This window comes from Rutidosis leptorrhynchoides, chromosome 5, assembly GCF_046630445.1.
Source record: "Rutidosis leptorrhynchoides isolate AG116_Rl617_1_P2 chromosome 5, CSIRO_AGI_Rlap_v1, whole genome shotgun sequence".
NCBI classification, from domain to species: Eukaryota; Viridiplantae; Streptophyta; class Magnoliopsida; order Asterales; family Asteraceae; genus Rutidosis; species Rutidosis leptorrhynchoides.
The window spans coordinates 97,614,584-97,641,367 of NC_092337.1; the positions used below are offsets into that span (position 1 = coordinate 97,614,584).

General features: G+C 33.6%; 1 protein-coding gene across 1 annotated transcript; it reads left to right on the top strand.

Annotated features, from left to right (window-relative positions):
* The first annotated feature begins 22,791 nt into the window (after positions 1-22,791).
* LOC139848860 (uncharacterized) lies at positions 22,792-23,445 on the top strand. The gene has a single exon (XM_071838548.1). The coding sequence runs from the start codon at positions 22,792-22,794 to the stop codon at positions 23,443-23,445; it is 654 nt and encodes a 217-aa protein (XP_071694649.1).
* Positions 23,446-26,784: the final 3,339 nt, after the last annotated feature.

Below are 26,784 nucleotides of genomic sequence, written 5' to 3' on the forward strand. Positions count from 1 at the left end.
TTGTTTATCAAGTTGTTACAGCTTGACTTTTCATTGCCAGATCTTCAGAATGGATCAAAGGAGAAGAGATGCTCCTCCTTATCGTGGTCTTCTAGATAAGCTTTCAACCGGTGGCCGTTGACTTTGAAGTTACCAGTAGGTCCTTCCAATTCCACGACTCCGTGTGGAAAAGCGTGTACAACTTTGTATGGGCCACTCCATCTTGATTTAAATTTTCCTGCGAACTTCTTGAATCGAGAATTGAAGAGCAGAACTTTATCTCCAGGGGGCGAACTTTCTAGGAATAAATTTTGCGTCATGCGTAAGCTTCGTTCGTTCCTTGTAGATGTATGACGTTTCGTATGCTTGGTCTCTTAATTCGGTGAGTTCGTTCATCTGCATCTTCCGATGCTTTGCGGTAACTGAGGGGTCGAGGTTGCAGGTCTTCAGCGCCCAGAGAGCTTTATATTCAAGTTCCAGCGGAAGGTGACAGGCTTTTCCATAGATCATGCGGTAGGGTGTAGTCCCTAGAGGATTCTTGTAAGCAGTCCGGAATGCCCACAGAGCATCGTCTAGTTTCTCGGCCCATTTATTTCCATGATGGCTGACAGTTCATTCTAAGATTCTTTTGAGTGCTCTGTTTGTGACCTCTGCTTGTCCGTTAGTCTGCGGATGATAGGCAGTGGACATTTTGTGGGTAACTCCATATTGTTGCATCACCTTCATAAACTGAGTATTACAGAAGTGTGTGCCTCTGTCACTTATTATAGCGCGGGGAGCTCCATATCGGCAGAAAAGTCTCTCCATGAAGTTGGTGACGACTTAGGCATCATTAGTTGGAAATGCTTGGGCTTCGACCCATCTGGAGACGTAATCTACTGCTACGAGGACATATTCTTTCCCATTAGACTTCGGGAATGGCCCCATAAAGTCTAATCCCCATTTATCGAAGATCTCGCAAGCTTGGATATTAGTCCGAGGCACCTCATTCTTCATAGAGATAATACCTTGTCTTTGGCATGCGTCGCAACGCTTTACAAGCTCTTGCGCATCTCGAAATATAGACGGCCAATAAAATCCTGATTCATAGATTTTTCTTGCTGTTAAGTTTGCTCCATGAAGACCTCCAGTTGGTCCATGGTGACATTGGTGAAGAATCCCTGCTGCTTGTTTCTCATCTACGCACCTCCTGATTATCTAATCAGGGCAAATTCTAAACAGGTAAGGATCTTCCCAGTAGTAGTACTTGGCATCCCTAAAGAACTTCCTTCTTCGGGAGGTGCTCATTCCCTTCTGTTCTACTCCGGCAACTAGGTAGTTGGCCATGTCGGCATACCAAGGTGTGTCAGTAAATTGTGATCCTATGTGAGTTTGTCCTAAAATCATAAGCTGTTCTTCCGGAAATTTATCTCTGATATCTTGTTCAGCAAGTTTTTCCATCGCTGGGTTCTCTAAACGACTAAGATGGTCTGCTGCGACGTTCTCTGCTCCTTTCTTATCTTTAATCTCAATATCGAATTCCTGTAGGAGTAAGATCCATCGTTTCGCGTCTTGCTTAGTGAATAGATATTTGAGGGCTGAATGATCTGTATAGACTTTAGTTTTGGACAGGATGAGATAGGAACGAAATTTGTCGAAGGCGAATACTATGGCTAGCAGCTCTTTTTCCGTGGTAGTGTAATTCTCTTGAGCTCCGGTTAAGGTTTTTCTTGCGTAATAGATTGGCTGAAAGTGCTTATCTACCCGTTGTCCAAGTACATATCCAACTGCGAAGTCACTCGCATCACACATGATTTCAAACGGTAGACTCCAATCAGGAGCTATCATGATGGGTGCATGTGTTAGCTGTTCCTTCAGATAGTTGAATGCTTTTCGACATTCTTCATCGAAGACAAATGGGACTTCCTTTCCTTGGAGACGAGTGAGAGGTCGTGTGACATTTGAAAAATCCTTAATGAAGCGTTGGTAGAAACCGGTGTGTCCCAGGAAACTCCTTACCGCTTTTACTGTGGTAGGTTCTGGAAAGTTTAGTAATGGTCTTAATCTTAGCCTTATCAACTTCTATTCCTGCTTTTGAAATCTGATGTCCTAAAACTATCCCTCCTTTAACCATGAAGTGACATTTTTCCCAATTCAGAACTAAATTCGACTCTTCACACCGGGTGAGCATCTTGTCAAGGTTTGAAAGGAAAGAATCAAAGGTACTACCAAAAACTGAGAAGTCATCCATGAAGACTTCTATACAATGTTCAATCATGTCGTGGAATATTGCTACCATGCATCGCTGGAATGTAGCTGGTGCATTGCATAACCCAAAGGGCATGCGTCGATAAGCAAATGTTCCATAAGGACAGGTAAAGGTTGTCTTTTCTTGGTCCTTTGGATCGAGGAGAATTTGAAAGTAGCCGGAAAAACCGTCAAGGAAACAGTAGTATTCATTTCCTGATAGACGTTCCAACATTTGATCGATGAAAGGTAATGGAAAATGATCCTTTCGGGTTTCATCGTTTTGTTTACGATAATCTATGCATACCCTCCAACCGGTGACTTCCCGAGTTGGAATAAGCTCATTATTCTCATTTTGAATTATGGTTGTCCCTCCCTTTTTGGGTACCACTTGAACAGGACTAACCCATGGCAAATCAGAGATGGGATAGATCAAGTCGACGTTCAGAAGTTTGATTACTTCTTTCTTGACAACTTCTTAAATCATAGGGTTGACCCTTCTTTGCCTATGAACTGAAGGTTCGAAATCATCTTCCATGAAGATCTTGTGGGTGAAATAGTTGGGACTGATTCCTTTTAAGTCGGAGATCTTCCAAGCAATTGCCTTCTTATGTGATTTCAAAACTTGAATCAACTTCGCCTTCTCTTGTGGCGTGAGGTCTTTCGAGATGATTACAGGGAGTTGTGATCCTCCTTCTAAGAATGCATACTCCAGATTGTCGGGTAACTTCTTTAATTTCAATTCTGGAGGTTCCTCGATAGATGACTTCATCCTAGCTATCTCCTTTCGGTCTAACGAGTCATACTTCTCCTAGAATTCTGATTCTTCAGTAGCGGTCACTGATGCTATCTGTTCTTCATTTCTGGAAATTGTCCTTCTTAATGCTTCCTCTTCAGAAACGTCTTCTTTAGTTTCGAAGGTAGGTTCGGGAAACTCCTCACAGTCCTCCTTTGACTGGGGTTCCTGATATACCAGAATGAAATCTGTTTCTTCATTCGGTCTTCTCCTTAATAGAGGTAAAGGAATGTCTTGTCATAGCGGTGCTATTCGAATAGTCTTGCCAAGAAAATCACTTTCAGAGAGGGGAGATTTGTGTTGACTAAGGTTTATGGCTGAATGGTTGTCGAGATTTCCTTCAGGAGGTGTAAAAAACAGATCCTTAGAAAATTGATCTTGACTACATATAGCCATAGTTTCTTCCAGGTATCCGTTGACGAGTTCTTGAAAAGAATAAAAGAGATTCACATCTTCTTCTTTAGGATGGTTCATGAGACGATCAACATTGAATGTGATTTCTTCTCCTCCAACCCTTAATTTCAATGATTTCTAGTGCACATCAATTATGGTCTTGGCAGTATTCAGGAATGGTCTGCCAAGAATGAGTGGGACCTTTGTGTCTTCCTTAATATCCATAATGACGAAATCAACGGGAAACGCGAACTTATCCACTCTAACTAGGACATATTCAGCTATTCCTCGAGGATCTTAACTGATCTGTTCGTGAGTTGGATAGTCATCCTAGCTTCTTGAATAATGAATAGGGCATTAGGTTTACACTGGCTCCTAAGTCTGCTAACGCATTGCTAATTTGGACATCTTGCAGGTAGCAAGGTACCGTAAATCTTCCTGTGTCTCCTAACTTAGGAGGAATTCCATGTTGTAACACTAATGAGCATTCTTCACTTAAGAGCAAGCTAACTATCTCTCTTAATCTCTCTTTGTTTGAAAGCAGTTCTTTGAAAAATTTAGCGCAGTTTGGCATTTCTACTAAAACATCTATTAGTCGTACATTCAAATGCAAATTCTTAATAATATCCCAATACTTAGCGAATTGCGCTTCTTGTTTTTCCTTTCTAAGTCTACCTGGGAAAGGTATGCGGGCGCGCGGAATAATTTTCCAGGGCCTTAGGAGAGATAGGTTCCGGTGGATTGACAACTGGGTCAATTGGCACAGATTCCTTATTGGAAAAATCTTGTATGGGTATATTGACAGTTGTTTCCTTCCCTCCTCTAGTAATTACTAGGGCATCAAACTCACTACTGAAACGACTCGTCCATATTACTATAAACGCAGTACATTCTCATTGGTCCCATAGTGAGGTATTTGACCTCTATATGATACGTTTTAAAAAATATTGCATTCGTTTCATAAAAAGCACATCATTATTATACATAATGCATGTTTTAAACAAGTGGGCGATTATTTAAGAAATAATCCCCAAAATACATCGGTTTCCAAATACTACACACGTGACGTAACAGTCGAATATAATACATGACAAAGGTTTTATTGAATGCAACACTTTATTTAAATAAAAGTATGAGACTCCATGCACAGCTTGCTCAGATAATGCAACAACGGAAGACTTTCTTAAGGACCTGAGAATAAACATGTGTAAACAGTCAACACAAATGTTGGTGAGATATATAGGTTTATCATTGATATATAAATATATAGATCACAAGATTTCATAGTTATAAATATATGTACACTCGCAAGTGTATAAAAGTATTCTATAAGTTGTTGAGGACTTCGGTAACCATACTTAACCATTAATGTGGCATATTCCCTTTATTATGAAATCTCCCTACATTGTACCAAGTGTAGTAAAAACGAAGTACTATGTAACCGTTTACGATACTAGAGCGACTAGCCCGGTTGGGGTTGTCAAACCCGATAGATCTATCAATAGGATTCGCGCTTACATGTTCTTACAACATGTAAATATTAGCTACCAAGCTATTAGGGAAGATATGCAAAGTGGTACAACTCAATGTAGAATATATTTTAAGTACTTGTGTCCATGGCGTAAAACATAAACTGCATGTATTCTCATCCCAAAATATTTGTAGAGTTTAAAAATGGGACTATATACTCACAGTAGTAAAAGTATATTAATAATAAGTTTTCAACTTATTAAAAATATGACCGTCGTCCTTGGATTCACGAACCTATAACAATAATAACGATTCGGATAATAATACGACATATGAATAAAATAAAACAAGTTCATAGAATACTTATATAATAATTTTTAACATTTTATGTTAGAAGTCCATTGTTAGTAGTCCTTTGTTAGTAGTCCAAAGTAGTCCGAAAAGTCCAACAGTCCAATAATCGGTATATATATATATATATATATATATATATATATATATAATCTTAGAATTACCCCACGACGTATTGTATACGTATTGTCTTTGCATAAACCCAGAGATGTATTGTATACGTATTGTCTTAGAATTAACTAAGACGTATTGTGTACGTATTGTCTTAGGATTTATCAAAACGTATTGTATACTTATTGTGTTAGGACGTACTAAGAATATTATTATACATATATACAATCACAGAATTAACCAAGATTATAATATTTTGTTATACTACTGATAACATGTCCAAATATATATAGGATATAGGAAAAGTTAACAAGGATATGGTTAATATAGTTTTTATAATATAAATTTCGTCCATACAATGTTAATTTTAGCAGATTTTGTTTTGCTCGCTAAATATTCATTACAACTCCGTTTAACGTGAATCAAATCCCAAGTAGTAATTTTTAGAGCTTTACCCTCTTTTTGTGTCGGTGGACAGATTTGGAAAAATCCCGGCATCCACTCAATATATGATTTTTGATAAAATACTTCCACTTTGTCTAAAATCATGAAAAAAACATTGGAAGTCTTATTTACATCTTATTTACATATATTAACATATTTCCAAAGTTTTAGCCTCGAACTCAAAGTCTAAGATAGGTTTTTAATTCCCAACCCAAAACAGCCCGCTTTTTACTGAAGGGAGATTAAAGGATATATGTTAAGTTTCAAGGTGTTCTTCATATGTACAAGTTATAAGTTCTTATATTAACTTAATGTAACATCATAATACATATAAATAAGTGTTATTATAGTTAAGTTAGAAAGATTAGATTAGTTTTTCAAACAAGCTTGGTGTTCACCAAAACAAGTTCTAGTTTTTACAAGTTTTATAAGTATAATAAGATAGCAACTATACAAGGAATTGAACAAGGATTTTGAGAAGTATTTTACCTTGATTATGAAGAGGAAAGTTGCTGAGATTAAAGTATGATATGAGAGCATTCAAGTGTGTGTTTTTAGTTTAAGAAAATGTGGAGTAAAAATGAGTTAAAATGGTCCTTATTTATAAGCTTATAATTTTGGCTTTTAGTGAAAATATCTAAGATAAGTTAAATTGTATTAAGTCATTCATGACATATTAAATTGATTAGGTCATGTATGACATATTACACAAATAATTGCAGATTTCTATTGGTATATACCAATAGTAAATACTTCTAGAAGCTGTGTATAATACGGGTAAAAATACCGTATGAATGCGAGTAGAATTCTTGAGGAAATTGAACGGAAATACTAGTATAGCTATCCGTTATATGTATTGGTATATTATAAAGCGTATTCAATACTTGTAAGGATGTATTTACACTCGTAATACATTATATGTAAATACATTTTAACATAAGTTAATTACGTCGTTTAAATAGTAATATATATATATATATATATATATAGTTTAAAAACTCTTTAAATTAGTAGTATGAAAATTTATATATAATACTTTGTTAATATACTTAATGAGATATTTAATTATCATATTTTCAAGTTAAATATATATAAATCCATATATATACACAATAATTAAACAATTAAACAATTAAATCAAGTTATGACGTTCGTGAATCGTCGGAATAAAAGGGTGATCAAAAGCTTGTGTAAAACTCTTTCCGGAGGTTCAAGATTTTTTAGAATTCATTGCTTATCAAGTCGGAATTATATAAAGATTAAGTTTAAATTTGGTCGGAAATTTCCGGATCGTCACAGTACCTACCCGTTAAAGAAATTTCGTCCCGAAATTTGATCGAGGTCCTCATGGCTAACAATAAGAATGTTATTATGACGAATATAAGTTGATTCATAGGGTTTTATCAAGATTGAGAAATATGGATAAAATAATTCGATTACTCGAAACGTATGAGTGAAGCTATCGTAAAAGAGTGAAATGAGAAAATAGGGATTCGTCTTATCTTTTGTCATGGTTGATCTCTGGATTAAAGAAAATCTTTGTAATCTATATAAGATTTGATTCTTCGGCGATTAAGGAAATTATGATCCTCTTCGATTTAATGCAATTATCTATCTCGATTTCTGTGTCGGATATTTTACTATAAATCAACCTCCTACGTTTCCTTATTTCCACATCTCCCATCTTTTATACTTTCTTCCTTTCTTCGTACTTCCAAAACATTCGTCAATATGCTCCATCCAGTTTTAATTCTTGATATATTCTTGACTATCACATCTGTCATTATTCTTTTTCATCTTTCAACGGAGGAATCCGTTAATTTCTACTATGCTCTTGGGTTTATAGTGTTCTTAGTTTTCCCGTGTCTTTATATTTCTATACGCATCGATATACACGGTTTGTAATTTCTGCATTGTCTTCGTGCTTATATTTTTCCTTATATTTTGGAGTTTCATGCTTCCGTCTTCTTTTCCCGACTTTAAGTCAAGCGAATAATGGTCTAGAATTCATAGATATGAAATTCGGAATGAACATAGCTAATGCTCTAAGAGAGAAATTGTAATAGCAAAATTTGACTAGTGAAATTACCAGAATCCAAAGGAAAAGATAGAACTATCAATAGAATATGTTCTTGATATGTTTAGAGATTAGATTGAATGTAAGAGTCATGTAACATGGTACATGATGACGTTATGGTCTGTGAATCATTACGTTCCATTTAGAAACTCAGCATGACTTACTGTAATATAATCACGTTGATCAAGTGTCATTATATTATACTAACTCATGCTTCAGTTCCCAACATTACTTCAAAAACATTCATACTTTACACTCAGAGGTTTCAGATGTTTAGAAACTAAAATAGTTTTCTTTATGATGTGATAAAGATAACGTGAAGGAATAAATGATTTCAGATAAGAATGGTTATGAAAATATCTTCAGAAATATGAAGGATATTTATAATGGAAGATACGATGATATCTTAGAATATTTAAGATAAGAAGATGATGAAGAATATTGTCCGCAAGGGTTTTAGAGTAAGGAGTAAGGTATTTGCTAAGGATTTTAGCAGACACCGAATCATTTGGATTCTTTGAAGGTAGATTTCGTCTTTGTGATTTGTCCACAGCCTCCTTCAGGGTTTGCTCAATCCGTTTTCCAGTTCCAAATCTTCTCTTTTTCTGTGCTTTGCTAACACAATATTCTTTATCATCAACTTTTGACTGTTACGGTTGTCTACAGTTTCTGCTGCTTCATTCAGCTTTTTCAAAACTTCATAGTACTGATTCGTAGGCTGAAGTGCTATTCCGGATTTCAGAATTATAATTCCAGGAAATAACGTTATATGTATATGCAGAAATGATGTGAGATTCAAGAATAATTATTGATGCTTCCTGGGGTTTGGTATGAAAATTATTGTTACAAGATGTAGATGGGTACATGACAAGGTTTTATAGTGATCTTTCAGAGAGATTTAAGTCAAAGAGCAATAAAGTTGCTGGTAAGCTTACTACTAATGTGGTGGAATATAAAAGGTTCCCCAGTAACGATGGCGAAAAGACAACGTATATATCAAGGTTATAATAAGGCTACTCCAGATGAAAAGTCGAAGTTGTCTTTTTGGAGCTGTGACAAAATTCGCTATTTTGAAAAGGGATTGTAAAGTTATTTTGGGTAATAATTGTAGTGACCTGAACTTTTCCATGTTTATATATATTAAATGAAATTGATATTTACATGATTAAGTGTTTCCAACATGTTAAGCAATCAAACTTTTTAAGACTTGATTAATTAAAATAGGTTTCATATAGACAATTGACCACCCAAGTTGACCGGTGATTCACGAACGTTAAAACTTGTAAAAACTATATGATGACATATATATGGATATATATATAGTTAACATGATATTATGATAAGTAAACATATCATTAAGTATAGTAACATTGAACTACATATGTAAAAACAAGACTACTAACTTAATGATTTTGAAACGAGACATATATGTAACGATTATCGTTGTAACGACATTTAATGTATATATATCATATTAAGATATATTAATACATCATGATATCATGATAATATAATAATTTAACATCTCATTTGATTTAATAAACAATGGGTTAACAACATTTAACAAGATCGTTAACCTAAAGGTTTCAAAACAACACTTACATGTAACGACTAACGATGACTTAACGACTCAGTTAAAATGTATATACATGTAGTGTTTTAATATGTATTCATACACTTTTGAAAGACTTCAAGACACTTATCAAAATACTTCTACTTAACAAAAATGCTTACAATTACATCCTCGTTCAGTTTCATCAACAATTCTACTCGTATGCACCCGTATTCGTACTCGTACAATACACAGCTTTTAGATGTATGTACTATTGGTATATACACTCCAATGATCAGCTCTTAGCAGCCCATGTGAGACACCTAACACATGTGGGAACCATCATTTGGCAACTAGCATGAAATATCTCATAAAATTACAAAAATATGAGTAATCATTCATGACTTATTTACATGAAAACAAAATTACATATCCTTTATATCTAATCCATATACCAACGACCAAAAACACCTACAAACACTTTCATTCTTCAATTTTCTTCATCTAATTGATCTCTCTCAAGTTCCATCTTCAAGTTCTAAGTGTTCTTCATAAATTCCATAAGTATAGTTTCATAAAAATCAAGAATACTTCCAAGTTTGCAAGTCTACTTTCAAGCTTTCTAATCCATTCCAAGTAATCATCTAAGATCAAGGAACCTTTGTTATTTATAGTAGGTTATCTTTCTAATTCAAGGTAATATTCATATTCAAACTTTGATTCAATTTCTACAACTATAACAATCTTATTTCGAGTGAAAATCTTACTTGAACTATTTTCGTGTCATGATTCTGCTTCAAGAACTTTCAAGCCATTCAAGGATCCTTTGAAGCTAGATCCATTTTTCTCATTTCCAGTAGCTTTATCTAGAAAACTTGAGGTAGTAATGATGTTCATAACATCATTCGATTCATACATATAAAGCTATCTTATTCGAAGGTTTAAACTTGTAATCACTAGAACATAGTTTAGTTAATTCTAAACTTGTTCGCAAACAAAAGTTAATCCTTCTAACTTGACTTTTAAAATCAACTAAACACATGTTTTATATCTATATGATATGCTAACTTAATGATTTAAAACCTGGAAACACGAAGAACACCGTAAAACCGGACATACGCCGTCGTAGTAACACTGCGGGCTGTTTTGGGTTAGTTAATTAAAAACTATGATAAACTTTGATTTAAAAATTTTTCTTCTGGGAAAATGATTTTTCTTATGAACATGAAACTATATCCAAAAATTATGGTTAAACTCAAAGTGAAAGTATGTTTTCCAAAATGGTCATCAAGATGTCGGTTTTTCGACGGAAATGACTACCTCTTTAGTAATTGACATGTAACTTAAATTTCTGACTATAAACCTATACTTTTTCTGTTTAGATTCTTAAATTAGAGTTCAATATGAAACCATAGCAATTTGATTCACTCAAAACGGATTTAAAATGAAGAAGTTATGGGTAAAACAAGATTGGATATTTTTTGATTATTTTAGCTACGGGAAATGTTTAACAAATCTATACAAATCATATCCTAGCTAACATATATTGTATTATACATGTATTCTAATATATTATGTAATCTTGGGATACCATAGACACGTATGCAAATGTTTTGACATATCATATCGACCCATGTATATATATTATTTGGAACAACCATAGACACTCTATATGCAGTAATGTAGGAGTTAGCTATATAGGGTTGAGGTTGATTCCAAAAATATATATACTTTGAGTTGTAATCTAGCCTGAGACGTGTATACACTGGCTCGTGGATTGATTCAAGATAATATATATCAATTTTTTCTGTACATCTAACTTTGGACAACTAGTTGTAGTTTACTAACGAGGACAACTGACTTAATAAATTTAAAACAGTAAAACTTATTAAAAATGTTGTAAATATATTTTGAACATACTTTGATATATATGTACATATTTGTTATAGGTTCGTGAATCGACCAGTGGCCAAGTCTTACTTCCCGACGAAGTAAAAATCTGTGAAAGTGAGTTATAGTCCCACTTTTAAAATCTAATATTTTGGGATGAGAATACATGCAGTTTTATAAATGTTTTACGAAATAGACACAAGTAAATGAAACTACATTATATGGGTGAATGATCGAAGCCGAATATGCCCCTTTTGCTTGGTAGCCTAAGAATTAGTAAACCGATCTACAAATTGACGCGAATCCTAAAGATAGATCTATTGGGCCTAACGAACCCCATCCAAAGTACCGGATGCTTTAGTACTTCGAATTCATTTTTATCATGTCCGAAGGATTTCCTGGAATGATAGGGGATATTCTTATATGCATCTTGTTAATGTCGGTTACCAGGTATTCACCATATGAATGATTTTTATCTCTATGTATGGGATGTATATTGAAATATGAAATCTTGTGGTCTATTATTATGATTTGATAATATATAGGTTAAACCTATAACTCACCAACATTTTGTTGACTTTTTAAGCATGTTTATTCTCAGGTGATTATTAAGAGCTTCCGCTGTTGCATACTAAAATAAGGACAAGATTTGGAGTCCATGCTTGTATGATATTATGTAAAAAATGCATTCAAGAAACTTATTTTTGATGTAATATATTCTTATTGTAAACCATTATGTAATGGTCGTGTGTAAACGGTATATTTTAGATTATTATTATTTGATAATCTACGTAATGTTTTTTTTAACCTTTATCGATAAAATAAAGGTTATGGTTATTTTAAAAATGAATGCAGTCTTTGAAAAACGTCTCATATAGAGGTCAAAACCTCGTGATGAAATCAATTAATATGGAACGTTTATAATCAATATGAACGGGACATTTCAATAATAATGCTAAAGGATCTGACACAGATACGTGTTGAACCTTTGCTTAGGTTCAAGTGTCCTCCGAATGCATATCTATATGCATATATTCTTCGTATGTATCGTGTGGTTGGTTCATTCTCTCGATTGTTCCTTAGTTGAGATGTTTTCAAGAATTTTGAAGGGTTTAGACGCAGGTTGTCATCTTCAATATCCGTATAATGAATTCGTCGTGAATCTTGAATGATACGAATATCTATATGAGTTCTGTGAATGAAAGTGATGTTCTAGTATGAATTTAAAGTATGATTTTGAAGGATGTAGGAATTTAAGATCGATGGCTCTTCTTAAATCTTGACTTGAATTTTGATCTGTCAAAATCAGAATATGTAATTGAATTGGTATGGAAAATGGTTGTCTTGAATTTTGTGAAATGATGTATATTGCTATGAAAGAAGAGAGTATAATTAATGATTGTCGAAACATCATTGAAAATGTGCAGTGTAACATATTAATGTGAACTTAAGTATTTCTCGGGTATTACCTACCCGTTAAAATAAAATTTCACAAGTAATATTTTGTACAAAAGAATTTTTATTACAGTCTTTATGAAAATATATGTATGTATATTTTCTTCAGATGTAATATGGATTTAATGAGTTAATATTATATTAATCTCATTTGGTTTACGGTTGGAACTAGAAATGAATAATCCCTAAAACTTTAGAGATTACATAATCGCCGCGGAATATTTCTTCAACGTAAATGAAATAATGAATTAATACTTCATCACTCATTATTGTTGGTATCCCTCAGTGCCTGCGGTGCGTATGATGTTGATGCTCGTAATGCGGCTTGCGATGTTGAGGCTTGTGATGTTGTTGGTACTGCTGCTGCTGGTGCTGGTAGTGGTTTGATGTGAGTATAGATGATGAGAATTTGTTTTGTTTGTGTATTGTGAAAGAAGATGTTTAAAGTTTTTTGAATAAAAAGAGAGGTCAAGAGCTTTATAAAGGGAATGAAATGATGTAGGGTGCAATTGCTAATGAAGTTTTGCTTTTCATGACAGTAAATTTTTTATTTTTTTTTTACTAAATAATTCACCATGCAAGATACGGAGTAAAGGTCGGATAGCCTCACTAATATTAGTAATATTATACTCGTTGCGGCATATCCTGGAAAGGAGAGAGAAAATGGTGTTACGAACGGGTTCGCCGGTAAGTGCCTCATGTTCTCCACCGAGAGGCGAATTAGATTCATGAAACAGATCGCCTTCTTATTGTCTATATTGATTAATTCATCCACGAACCCACCCCCAATTCATCCAGAAGAGGTGATGACTAATTGGTTGGTTCATTACGGTTAGACTGCTCTCGGAGCTTAAATGAAATTCCATATACGAATAGCTTTTAGAATCCGATGAACTCGAGCTTTATGAAGAATCCGCCTTACACGTTCAGAGGAATGATTGTTGATATGAAAAAGATTTAGGACTTAGATTGATATTCTTAATACATAATTTACATATAATACATAATTTACATATGTATATTTAATACCAAAATCCCATAAGTTACAAAGGAATTTACGAAAGATGTCAGGCAAAGTCTACCGTGATAGATATGACTATGTGTCTATACACTACCTATGCAATAATTGCAGTAAGACGCGTCTAGACTTAAGATGATAAACAGGTAATTTCCGACAAGAATGATAAGCAAAACTTTTAATATGCAGATAAGGTCGAAGTCCAGACTCACTAATGCATCCTAACAACTAGCGGTTAGACACAGTAATGCAAGACCTGGTTCGCTAAGACCACCGCTCTGATACCAACTGAAACGACTCGTCCATATTACTATAAACGCAGTACGTTCTCATTGGTCCCATAGCGAGGTATTTCACCTCTATATGATACGTTTTAGAAAATATTGCATTCGTTTCATAAAAAGCACATCATTATTATACATAATGCATGTTTTAAACAAATGGGCGATTATTTAAGAAATAATCCCCAAAATACATCGGTTTCCAAATACTACACGCGTGACGTAACAGTCGAATATAATACATGACAACGGTTTTATTGAATGCAACACTTTATTTAAATAAAAGCATGAGACTCCATGCACAGCTTGCTCAGATAATGCAACAGCGGAAGACTTTCTTAAGGACCTGAGAATAAACATGCGTAAACAGTCAACACAAAGGTTGGTGAGATATATAGGTTTATCATCGATATATATATATATATATATATATATATATATATATATATATATATATATATATATATATATATATAGACCACAAGATTTCATAGTTATAAATATATGTACACTAGCAAGTGTATAAAAGTATTCTATAAGTTGTTGAGCGCTTCGGTAACCATACTTAACCATTAATGTGGCATATTCCCTTTATTATGAAATCTCCCTACACTGTACCAAGTGTAGTAAAAATGAAGTACTATGCAACCGTTTACGATACTAGAGCGACTAGCCCGGTTGGGGTTGTCAAACCTGATAGATCTATCAATAGGATTCGCGCTTACATTTTCTTACAACATGTAAATATTAGTTACCAAGCTATTAGGGAAGATATGCAAAGTGGTACAACTCAGCGTAGAATATATTTTAAGTACTTGTGTCCATGGCGTAAAACATAAACTGCATGTATTCTCATCCCAAAATATTTGTAGAGTTTAAAAATGGGACTATATACTCACAGTAGTAAAAGTATATTAATAATAAGTTTTCAACTTATTAAAAATATGACCGTCGTCCTTGGATTCACGAACCTATAACAATAATAACGATTCAGATAATAATACGACATATGAATAAAATAAAGCAAGTTCATAGAATACTTATATAATAATTTTTAACATTTTATGTTAGTAGTCCGATGTTAGTAGTCCTTTGTTAGTAGTCCAAAATAGTCCGAAAAGTCCAACAGTCCAATAATCGGTATATATATAATCTTAGAATTACCCCACGATGTATTGTATACGTATTGTCTTTGCATCAACCCAGAGACGTATTGTATATGTATTGTCTTAGAATTAACTAAGACATATTGTGTACGTATTGTCTTAGGATTTATCAAAACGTATTGCTTACTTATTGTGTTAGGCCGTACCAAGAATATTATTATACATATATACAATCACAGAATTAACCAAGATTATAATATTTTGTTATACTACTGATAACATGTCCAAATATATATAGGATATAGGATAAGTTAACAAGGATATGGTTAATATAGTTTTTATAATATAAATTTCGTCCATACAACGTTAATTTTAGCAGATTTTGTTTTGCTCGCTAAATATTCATTACAACTCCGTTTAAAGTGAATCAAATTGCTATTGATTCATTAAGAAGTAAATTTTACAAAACCAATTCGAAAATTTCATCCCAAGTAGTAATTTTTAGAGCTTTACCCTCTTTTTGTGTCGGTAGACAGATTTGGAAAAATCCCGGCATCCACTCAATATATGATTTTTGATAAAATACTTCCACTTTGTCTAAAATCATGAAAAAAACACTGGAAGTCTTATTTACATATATTAACATATTTCAAAAGTTTTAGCCTCGAACTCAAAGTCTAAGATAGGTTTTTAATTCCCAACCCAAAACAGCCCGCTTTTTACCGAATGGAGATTAAAGGATATATGTTAAGTTTCAAGGTGTTCTTCATATGTACAAGTTATAAGTTCTTATATTAACTTAATATAACATCAAAATACATATAAATAAGTGTTATTAGAGTTAAGTTAGAAAGATTAGATTAGTTTTTCAAACAAGCTTGGTGTTCAGCATAACAAGTTCTAGTTTTTACAAGTTTTATAAGTATAATAAGATAGCAACTATACAAGGAATTGAACAAGAATTTTGAGAAGTATTTTACCTTGATTATGAAGAGGAAAGTTGCTGAGATTAAAGTATTATATGTGTTTTTAGTTTAAGAAAATGTGGAGTAAAAATGAGTTAAAATGGTCCTTATTTATAAGCTTATAATTTTGGTTTTTAGTGAAAATATCTAAGATAAGTTAAATTGTATTAAGTCATGCATGACATATTAAATTGATTAGGTCATGGATGACATATTAAACAAATAATTGCAGATTTCTATTGGTATATACCAATAGTAAATACTTCTAGAAGCTGTGTATAATACGGCTAAAAATACCGTATGAATGCGAGTAGAATTCTTGAGAAAATTGAACAGAAATACGAGTATAGCTATCCTTTATATGTATTGATATATTATAAAGTGTATTCAATACTTGTAAGGATGTATTTACACTCGTAATACATTATATGTTAATACATTTTAACATAAGTTAATTACGTCGTTGAAATAGTAATATATATATTGTTTGAAAACTCTTTAAATTAGTAGTATGAAAAAATATATATATATATATAATACTTTGTTAATATACTTAATGAGATATTTAATTATCATATTTTCAAGTTAAATATATATAAATCCATATATATACACAATAATTAAACAATTAAATCAAGTTATGACGTTCGTGAATCGTCGGAATAAAAGGGTGACCAAAAGCTTGTGTAAAACTCTTTCCGAAGGTTCAAGATTTATTAAAATTCATTGCTTATCAAGTCGGAATTATATAAAGATTAAGTTTAAATTTGGTCAGAAATTTCTGGGTCGTCACAACTACACTCTATTTCAACTTTAGTGGTTAATCGTTTAAGCGTAAGCTGAAAATTGATGATTAATTCTTCAAAAGTCTTTATTAAAGTATCGAACTTATTTTGACATTCTATGACTTGAAGGTTTATCGCGTATTGCTTTTTCATAAATTCAACTAAAATTTCCTTAGAGTGGAGAGTAGGTTTGTGCAACGGGAAGATTATATTATGATCCGAGCTATTTTGCTGTTTGTGTGCCCATCAAGGGTAAGGATACCTTAGATTGGTTCTAGTAGCATCAGAGTTTCTAGGAATTGGTAAATTTTGAAGAGTGAGGGTGAGATCTTGTAACCCGGTTTCCAGCATTTTTACCGTATGAGCGAAGACGTCATCCTTCTCAGCAGCTTCATTGTTCCAATCTTCCTGTTGTGCAGTTATTGTGTCCAAGAGATTTCATGCTTCATCTGCTGTTCGGGACATGAAATTACCTTGCGAGGTCATGTCTAGGAGAGACTTGTCATCCTTGGTCAATCCATTGTAAAGCGTACAGATTATGTATGCCCAACTTAACGAATGATTCGGACATCTTTTAAGCATCATCTTTATTCTATTCCTTGCTAGACACAATGACTCATTTTCTTTTTAAGAAAAGTTTGTGATGTCATTTCTTAAACAGGTTTGCAGGGAGGGTGGATAAAATTTGTTTAAAAATTTAGTGGCTAAAACCCCCCATGAATGGATTAAATTCGAGTTAAGTTTGTCAAACCACGCTATAGCGTGTGCAGAAAGTGAATATTAAAAAAGATGAAGTTTTAAAATGTTTTTCTCATTTTCTTCCTTCTTAAAAGAGTCAACCAGACTGATAAATTTGTTTAAATGAATGTTTGGATCGTCAGTCGGTAATCCTTGAAATTTACAGATCATACTGACTAGTTTAATTATGTGTGAACTGATTTCAGAAATTTCTTCGGTTCCTAAGGTGATTGGTCCTCCTCTTTCCTCTAAGCATGACTTATGCATAGAAGCAAGGGTATCTTGTTGTTCCATTTTTTTAGATTTTCTGTTAAAAAGACTTAAAAGTAACTTTTAGAAAATATTAATTTACTAAAAGGATCGATAATTTAATAAAAACAATTATTCTTGAAATTTGGTCGCTAACCAAATCGGATATCTTAACTGATAGGATTTCTTACAGATTACTTGTATCGAGGTGGCCAGGCCCACTACGGAGAGGCAGGATCCTTTTGGTTCCAATATAATTGGAGACTGTTCGAAAAATCTAACAACCAAGTCCATGTATAATTGTCTTTCTTAAACACCACCAAACAACACTTTTGTCTGTTTAAAATCTTTCTCAATCAAAATATTCGATCCCCGGCAACGACGCCAGAAAACTTGTTACTACTATGATATGGCTGAAACGGACGGTTTTATTCGTGCGGTGTCGTTAGGCCGCAGGACGTCTGATTCAGTTGATCAAGGTAGCACACAGTGGTTTTGTTTATTTATATTGTGCGAGGCCTAAATTTACTTTACTTTCTAAGGTGTAGAAGATGTAAGTTAACCTAGTGTCGTGTTTTTTTGCTAATTAACGAATTGAAGATCAAGTTGATAATTGTCTTTTAGTTAAATTACCTGGATAAAAGATAGTAGTTAGTTTAAGCTAAAAGTTCTAAGTGCAGCAAAGTAAATAAGTGGAAGGATATTCGGTGTATACGGATCAGGAAAATGTTGACCAAGATATCGGTGTTGGGTTAGGGAAAGGTAATTATGCTTATGTTAAGACTATGCTTGGAATGATGTAGATCTGGTTGGATGAGCCAATTACACAGATCTACTTGTCTCTGAACTCTCGGAGTTCTCTTTGAGTAGTGAGAAATATGTCACTTGGTCGTATAATTGAAAGGTAACAATACCTCGGAGGCTATCCTCAGTAAAGTACTAGGTTTATTAGTGAGTTAAGCTCTAATCCTAACCCTCGTTATCAGTTTAGTTAACTGAATAACAACGTGCCGTGTTGATTGAACACTGATCACAAACGGAAGGAATCTGTCGGTTTAAGTTGGCAAAACCTTAAGTGAAAACTAACAACCATTCCATCATACTAATGAGATCATATCAATTCAACCATTATATAGCATTACAGATAATATACTGATAGTAAAGTAGATAGAAATCTAATGAATACCTAAACAGTTGATATGACTAAGACCTAAGGCAACAATCAGACAAGAACATGCAATAGGCTTGGGTCACACAGTGAAGGAACTAACTAGATCTTAACAGCTCCTAAGAAGTCTCTTCGGAACAGTCAATAGGCATACTAGGCCATTCATGTCTCAATTCCTAAGTTCCGTGTCCTAAAAGCGCATTAAATGCCTCTCGGGAACTCCGGCCATACCGAGTTCATAGAATCTTCAGATACAGTATAACTAGGAGTCTTAATCCTATGAAGTAGCTAATTTTATATAGGTTGACAAGTCCTGATCACAACCTAGGTTGGTCAATCCTTAAGATGCTAGCATACAAATCTATCAGACTTCCTAGTTCAGTATTATAACAGTAATCGTACTAAATTAACATAATTACGCTATCCCAAACTTCTATCATGGCAACATATAGATTAATTAAGCTATCATGGTAATATCGAAACACATTATTAAACATAAAAAGTAAGAAGACATGTTTAATACAAAAGAAAAGCGTTTCGGATAAAAATCTGAAAAGGCCGAAGAAATATGCCCGAGATCGCAGGGACTCGCCGGGATATCCTCCGAAAAATAAAAGCTAAGCTAACTACTACTAAAAACTAACTAAAAGCTTGAAAATATGAAATGAATTACAAATTGAGTGTGTGTTGAAATGGATGGAGATAGCCCTTTAAATAGACTTGGAATTTGCCTGCAAATGGATGGCAGGCTGTTTGACAGGCCGTTTGCAGGGGCCGTTTGCCAGGTTTGCTGGATCGTAACTTGATTTCTTGTCTTTCACCGTTTTCGCTCTAGAATCTTCGTTTTAGCTCCGTTTTACTTGATTCTTTTTGCATCGTCTTCGTAATTACTTAATCTACAAAACCAACCGAAAAAGAGATAATTTTACCGACAAAGTTTAAATCTTTATTATTCTAGAGCTTAATATTGGGGATAAAAATGTGACTTTTTGACCAGTATCATGACACTTTAGATGTCTAGTACTTTTCACCATTAGGTTTCTAGAAAGAACTTTACTTAAGAAAGCATATCACTTTATCACGTTTTTAGCTAAGATATTATATTAGATCACCTCTGTTAATATTAAGAACGGTTAGACTTTTTATAGGCTGGTAAAGCATTTCGATAGCTCACGACAGGACTGTTACCCGGCTAGCAGGTTACTAGAAAATCGAAGAAGAGCCATTTATATCCTTACCTTAGGGTCTTGGGTTGACGTCGAGGGTAAGATATCATTTAGTCTAATCAGAATCTCCAAATCTGAATCACCAGTGACGTACTAAGAAATTAGTAGGGGTTTATGGTCAAACATCGCATGTGCAAATCACTAATACTTAGTAAACAACAAGCATCTTGACACTAGTAATCACATAACTAATGACTAATGAAATCATAGCAAGCACCACTATCTGAATTTACATCTCCGCTTATTTTAAATTCATGTCTTTTATTATTTTTTGAAAAAACCCAAATCACTTCTTTTTATCCCGGTAAGATAGAAACCCAATTGTGAATAGGCACTTACTTCATACTGTATTGTTCTCTTTAAACGAACAACCCTAGGTCATACTTCTGCTACTACCCCTTCAGGAATAGGAGTGATAGTAACATTTAGGCCCTAGCATTATAAATTATTAAACCCTACCTGATATACCTTCGATTATCCTTACGCTTAACGACACATAAAAATTTGACTAATCTGGGAGTATCAAGGTGAGTTTTTGTCCTAATACTTATGTGGAATGGCTTATTGAGAGTGCACTTACCACCAATAGATAGAAGATTAGTTTTCCATAAAGAGCTTGCGTTTGAATTTATCCATGGGTTGCATCCAAGCATTAACACGCTTCATATTCTCTCCAATTGGAAGACCGTGTAAGAAAGGCAAGAAGCTATATCCACATACCAATCGCCATGTTTTTCATTTCTAGGGGAGACATTCCCACACCATAAATGTTCGATTTGTGGATATTTATTTTCAAACCCGAAACTAGATCGAACACTTGGAGAACACGTATAAAATTATCCATGTTGGAGTAACTGCAATCTGAAAGAAAGACGACATCATTAACAAAGAAAAAGTGGGATATGTTAAGATTGCCAATAGAGACACCATGAATAAGCTTGGAGTTGCATTAGCGAGAAAACCCCTTATGAATGAGCACATTGACTCTTCCATAGAGGGTAAACCCCGGGTAATCAAGCCTCTGAGCTCGAGACCTGGTACTATGTGAATTGCGCATTATGCGCATCCTGTGATCACACTCCCTTTCTGAACGATTTGGCATAGTCAGGAATCGAAACCAGATGGTGTGCTTCATTGGGTAACTCGGTTGCCACTCGGGCAAGCCTGCGTGGTTAAATAAGCTTAGAGTTAACAACTTCTTTAATAGCAATTTGGAGATCTTCCAATATCATACTAAAAAGATAAGGAGAAAACGGATGTCCATGCCGTAGAACACGTTTCATGAAGAATTTAACCGAGGGGCTACTATATACAAGGATAGACTATCTAGCTAACTTAAGTAAAGCCGAGATCCATTCTCTCCATTTATTCCCAAAACTAAGTTGAGAATAAAATCAAGGTATTTCAAGTTCAATGAGTGAAATGTTTTTTCAAAATCAACTATAACGATGAGAAGTTTTTTTTTTTTTTTTTTTTTTTTTTTTTTTGCGTGTACCATTTGGTAATTTCACATAATATGGAGGGTCGTTAAGGATTTGATGATAAAAAATGCTAGAAAATGAATGTTAACTGCTTATCATTTACAATGTTGTCAGTAACTTTAGAAAGCCGGGTTTGCAAGGATATTGAAAAATAATATTGTATTGAGCTCTAATAAAAAGTGTTGAACTTAAATCCTTTGAAACTAATAGGATTAAATAGAAACATTACAAAGCAAAACATCATATTATTTGACTGCATGCATTTCATATTCCTTTTGTGCATATATACTATAATAATACTTTATACTACAATAATATAAGGGGATGATTTTCACACACACTTTTTGATCCTCACACATATATTTTAACTTTTTACTCTTCTAATAATACTCAATTGGTGTGTGAGGATCAAAAAAGTGTGTGTGGGAATCATCCCCCTATAATATAATAATAATGATGTTTAATTATTATTATTTTCCATTTGAAAGGATCTCAAATATTATACCAACCATTTGGCATCTGTATACAATACAATAATCATTTAAAACGTACTCAGCAGGAAAGATTGCTTTCTTCCTTACCACGATTCACGATTTCACGTCATGGATGTGCTGGTTACTCTTCTAGAATGTCAACCCTCTTATTCCTATTAACCTTACCTTCTCTAGTATTATTTTTAATTTTAATTTAAATAATAATTTTACTTATTAATTATTATATTATTATATTATTATATTAATATTTATATTTATTTAATATTAATATATTTAAAACCTTATTTTACTCATGACGTATATGGTTACGTCGTCTAAAATTATTATGAGATTTATTTTATTTATACTAGCTTGGTAAACACTCCTTATTCATTAACTTGAGAATGAAAGCCAACACATTCAGAGCGTTCCTATAAATAACTTCAGCAACGAAACTCTCCTTTCTCATTATCCACCAACATTTTCTCTCAAATATCAACCAATATTTTAATAATTATTTTTCTCTTAAAAAAAAGAGTCAACATCAGTTACTCATAATGAGTCAGTTCATCAAAATGCAAGCAAAAATTCAACAGTCTGAATCGTCTCCCAGCTTCAATTGCTACTCTTCCGATACTTCAACAACTTCCACATCCATTGCTAAAGCGATCCATGAAGATGAAGATTTCGAATTCTCATCTATCGATTCACAATCATGGACTGTATTTCCTGTTTTCAACCGTGATTTAATAATTAACGATGAAAATGACGTTTCTGTTTCAATAATCAGTCCGTTACGAAACCTGTTTATTGAAGATCGAGAAGGATCTGAAGAATCACCTTCGTATACGTCATCAGAAACCGACGAATTAGAAACCGTAGCTTCTGGAACATTCTGCGTGCGGAGACCTAAATGTAAAAAGAGTAATTCAACAGGATCATCATCCGGATCCAAAAAATGGACTATCCGTTATCTGCTACGGCGAAGTAATAGTGACGGAAAGAAGCAGCCGGTGAGTTTGAGTCATGTAGAGAAACAGAATCCGATTAATCGGCGGTTGAAAGCGCAAACTCCGGTACATGAATTGTTTTATGTACAGAGAAGAGCGGAAAATGAAGCCGGAAAGAGGAAAAGTTATTTGCCGTATAGAAGGGATCTGGTTGGGTTGTTCGGAAATGTTAACGGAATCGGAAAATTGATTCCCTTCTAAAGTAATCGAATCAGATTTTTCAGTTAGTTTAATTGATTTTTTTTCAAGTGGAAGGGTTTTAGTTTTTTAATTTTAACTGTAAAAGCAAATATTCAACTCTATATTCACATTGTTTTGGATCTGATTTGTTTGTATTATTCGCTTTTTTGACGAATCATAGATTAAGTGCAACTCACACTGGTGTTCGGTTAAAATGATAGACCATTTGCTTGATGTTGAAACTCAAAAGATCAAATGTGTAACTACTTTTATAAATATACACACTGAACTACACTCAACATATATAACCTTATATAGATATAGACTTGGTTATTGACGTTTTAATATTTTTTAAAAATAATCTTAAATTCAAACCTCTGACAACGCATCTTCAGGTGGCTTGAGAAAAAGTAAGAAACGATAACGAGATAACGGGGTTAAAGGTTTTGTAGAAAGGATTTTTGCCGGTCAAGTTTCTCAAGGAGAAGGTAGAGGTACTTGATGAAGAATGAAAGATCCAGTTGAAGATTAGAAAGTATTGTGAAAAGCCGAAAGTGGAGCCAAATTGGTTGAAGTATGTCGAGAGACCAGATAAACTTACGGCTAAAGGAAAAATTCTAGCGTGGGCCTACATGAAAGAGTTCGACATTTATGCAATCAAGAAAGAATACGGAGTGGACTACATCAAATACGCTCATGAGTTCAAGTCACTTTCGTATTTTGAATTTAAGCAAGTTGGAAGGCAGAGAATGCTACATCAGAATTATGTCGGGATACCTGATATTTTGATTAAGATGATAAGGAGATCATTCATTGTAACACCGTACTTTTTACATACACATTTTTTTAAGACACTCACAGCGGAAGACTAATTAATTTACATATCATATATTAGTACATACTAATATGATCACACAAAATCACAGGTGTTACGTTATTAATACAAGCCATTTAACCATATTGTCTATTATAAAACACCAGAGTTATACACTGTGTCAAACATCTTCACTTGCCTTGCAAAACCCACCAAAAGTTGCTAATCTATACCTGCAGGGCAAAACACTGTGGGAGAATTAGTATAACGCTAAGTGAATGACAATATCTAGGTGGACATCACTACAAGCATCAAGCATAGCTTAAAGACACTGGTCACTAATCACTTAAAGCCATACACAAGAGGACCGGCAACCCATAGCTGATCAAGCTAGAATATACCGACAGTCCACACTACTGAGTCACTGGTATAGTCTTCCAGACGTGACGCACTCGTCATTCATACTATACCACTAATAAGTAACACTTGGACCCAATACTATCACCCTAAATACATAAGGTAAATAGCATTGACCTCTTACGTCGACGTTCACTGGTGCGCACATAATCACGTATAGTCACGATACTGGTCACAGACTCATTACACAGTCTAATTATAAGCATGAAATGAATCACTACACTTGTTACTGTATAATCATGCCCATAAAGATACTCCTACTCACCTGGAAGTACAAGTAATCAGTTGTCTTATATCACTGAGTCTTCTCCGTTCCTTTATTACCTGAGAATATCATATCTCAAGTTAGCACATATTCAATCAATAATATCATCAATTCATACTCTAAACAACATCATATAGCCTAATATATCCATATATGAAAATTTTACATGGTTCCCCATTCAGCTGCAACTATTACACGCGTAGAAAACGAGGCATAAACGTTATCCCATCATTTTAATCCAAATTAAAGTTTGATTCAGTATTTTAAAACTTCACCATTGGAAAGTAGACCTCATTACGTTTTCAATGGTAGTTTATTCATTAAAAACGGAGTTACGGTTTGAAAGTTACGGCCAAAACAAGTTTTACAAAATGCAGACAGACTACAACCGCACGGGAGCACCTGCAACCGTACGGATGCATCTGTATCCGTACGGTTGCACCTGCAACCGTATGGTTTTACCCAAAATGGCCCGGATACACCCTGTATCCATACGGATGCATCCTGCAACCGTACGGGAGCTGTTCATCAGCACCAGGTCGCTATTTTCGTCATTTTGAGCCCAAATCTCGTTTTTGCACTGTTTTGACACTACAAATCACTTAGGAAACATACATAACTCATATACAAACATTTTCTAACATCTATGGGTGTTTATAACACCTCAAAATGCCATTTTGATTTTAAAACCCATTTTCTGTAAAACTTGAACAAAATCATCAAATTCAATTCGATTTGGACATGAAATCGTTTGTAAATACATTGTTTAAGCTACTAAAATCACAAGGAATGATTTCCCAACTTCAATTTGACACAAAAACGAGAATCAAAGATTAGGGCTTGTGAGAATTGGTGTGTGTATGTCCGGTGTATAAATATTTCAAAAAATGGAAATAAAGGAAAGCCATATCTTTTAAGCCACAAGGGTTTCCTTCACATGAGGGAAACCTATTCCGTGTATCACACGAGTATTTACCAGTTATCTGAAATACGAAACACTTAATAACTTATTCATTTTGAGTCCAATTCACAAAAGGAAATATGTTCTGTGACCCTTGTCACAAAACGCACATTATCCCATACACAATAATTATAAAACACATAATTATTAAAATCACTATATTAGCACAGAAGGGTAAATAGTGTAGTGACCCGAACTTTTCCATGATTATTCCATGATTATACATTAAATGAAAACTATATTTGCATGATTAAATGTATTCAACATGTTAAGCAATCAAACTTGTTAAGACTTGATCATTTGAAATGAGTTTCATGTAGACAATTGACCACCCAAGTTGACCGGCGATTCACGAACGTTAAAACTTGTAAAAACGACAGGATGATATATATATGGACATATATATGGTTAACATGTGATTATGATAATTAAGTATCTCACTAAGTATATTAACAATGTGTGATATACATAAAAAAATGAGAATATTGAATTATGAAGCTCGAAACGATATACATAACGATTATCGTTATAATAACGTCTTACTAAATACATATGTATTGTATTAAGATATTGATATACTATATTTAACATGATAAAATGATAATTAAGTATATCATTGAGTGTATTAACAATGAACTATACAAGTAAGATGAGACTACTAACTTAAGGATTTCAAAACAATATATATATATATATATATATATATATATATATATATGTAACGAATATCGTTGTAATAGTATTTTAACATATATATATATATATATATATATATATATATATATATATATATATATATATATATATATATATATATATATATATGATGTTAAGATATATTCATACACCATGTTATCATGTTAACATAACAATTTAACATCTCATTTAAGTATAATAACAATG

Bases quoted from the DNA above. Each gene is read 5' to 3' on its own strand.
- LOC139848860 (XM_071838548.1), top strand. From the start codon at position 22,792: ATGAGTCAGTTCATCAAAATGCAAGCAAAAATTCAACAGTCTGAATCG.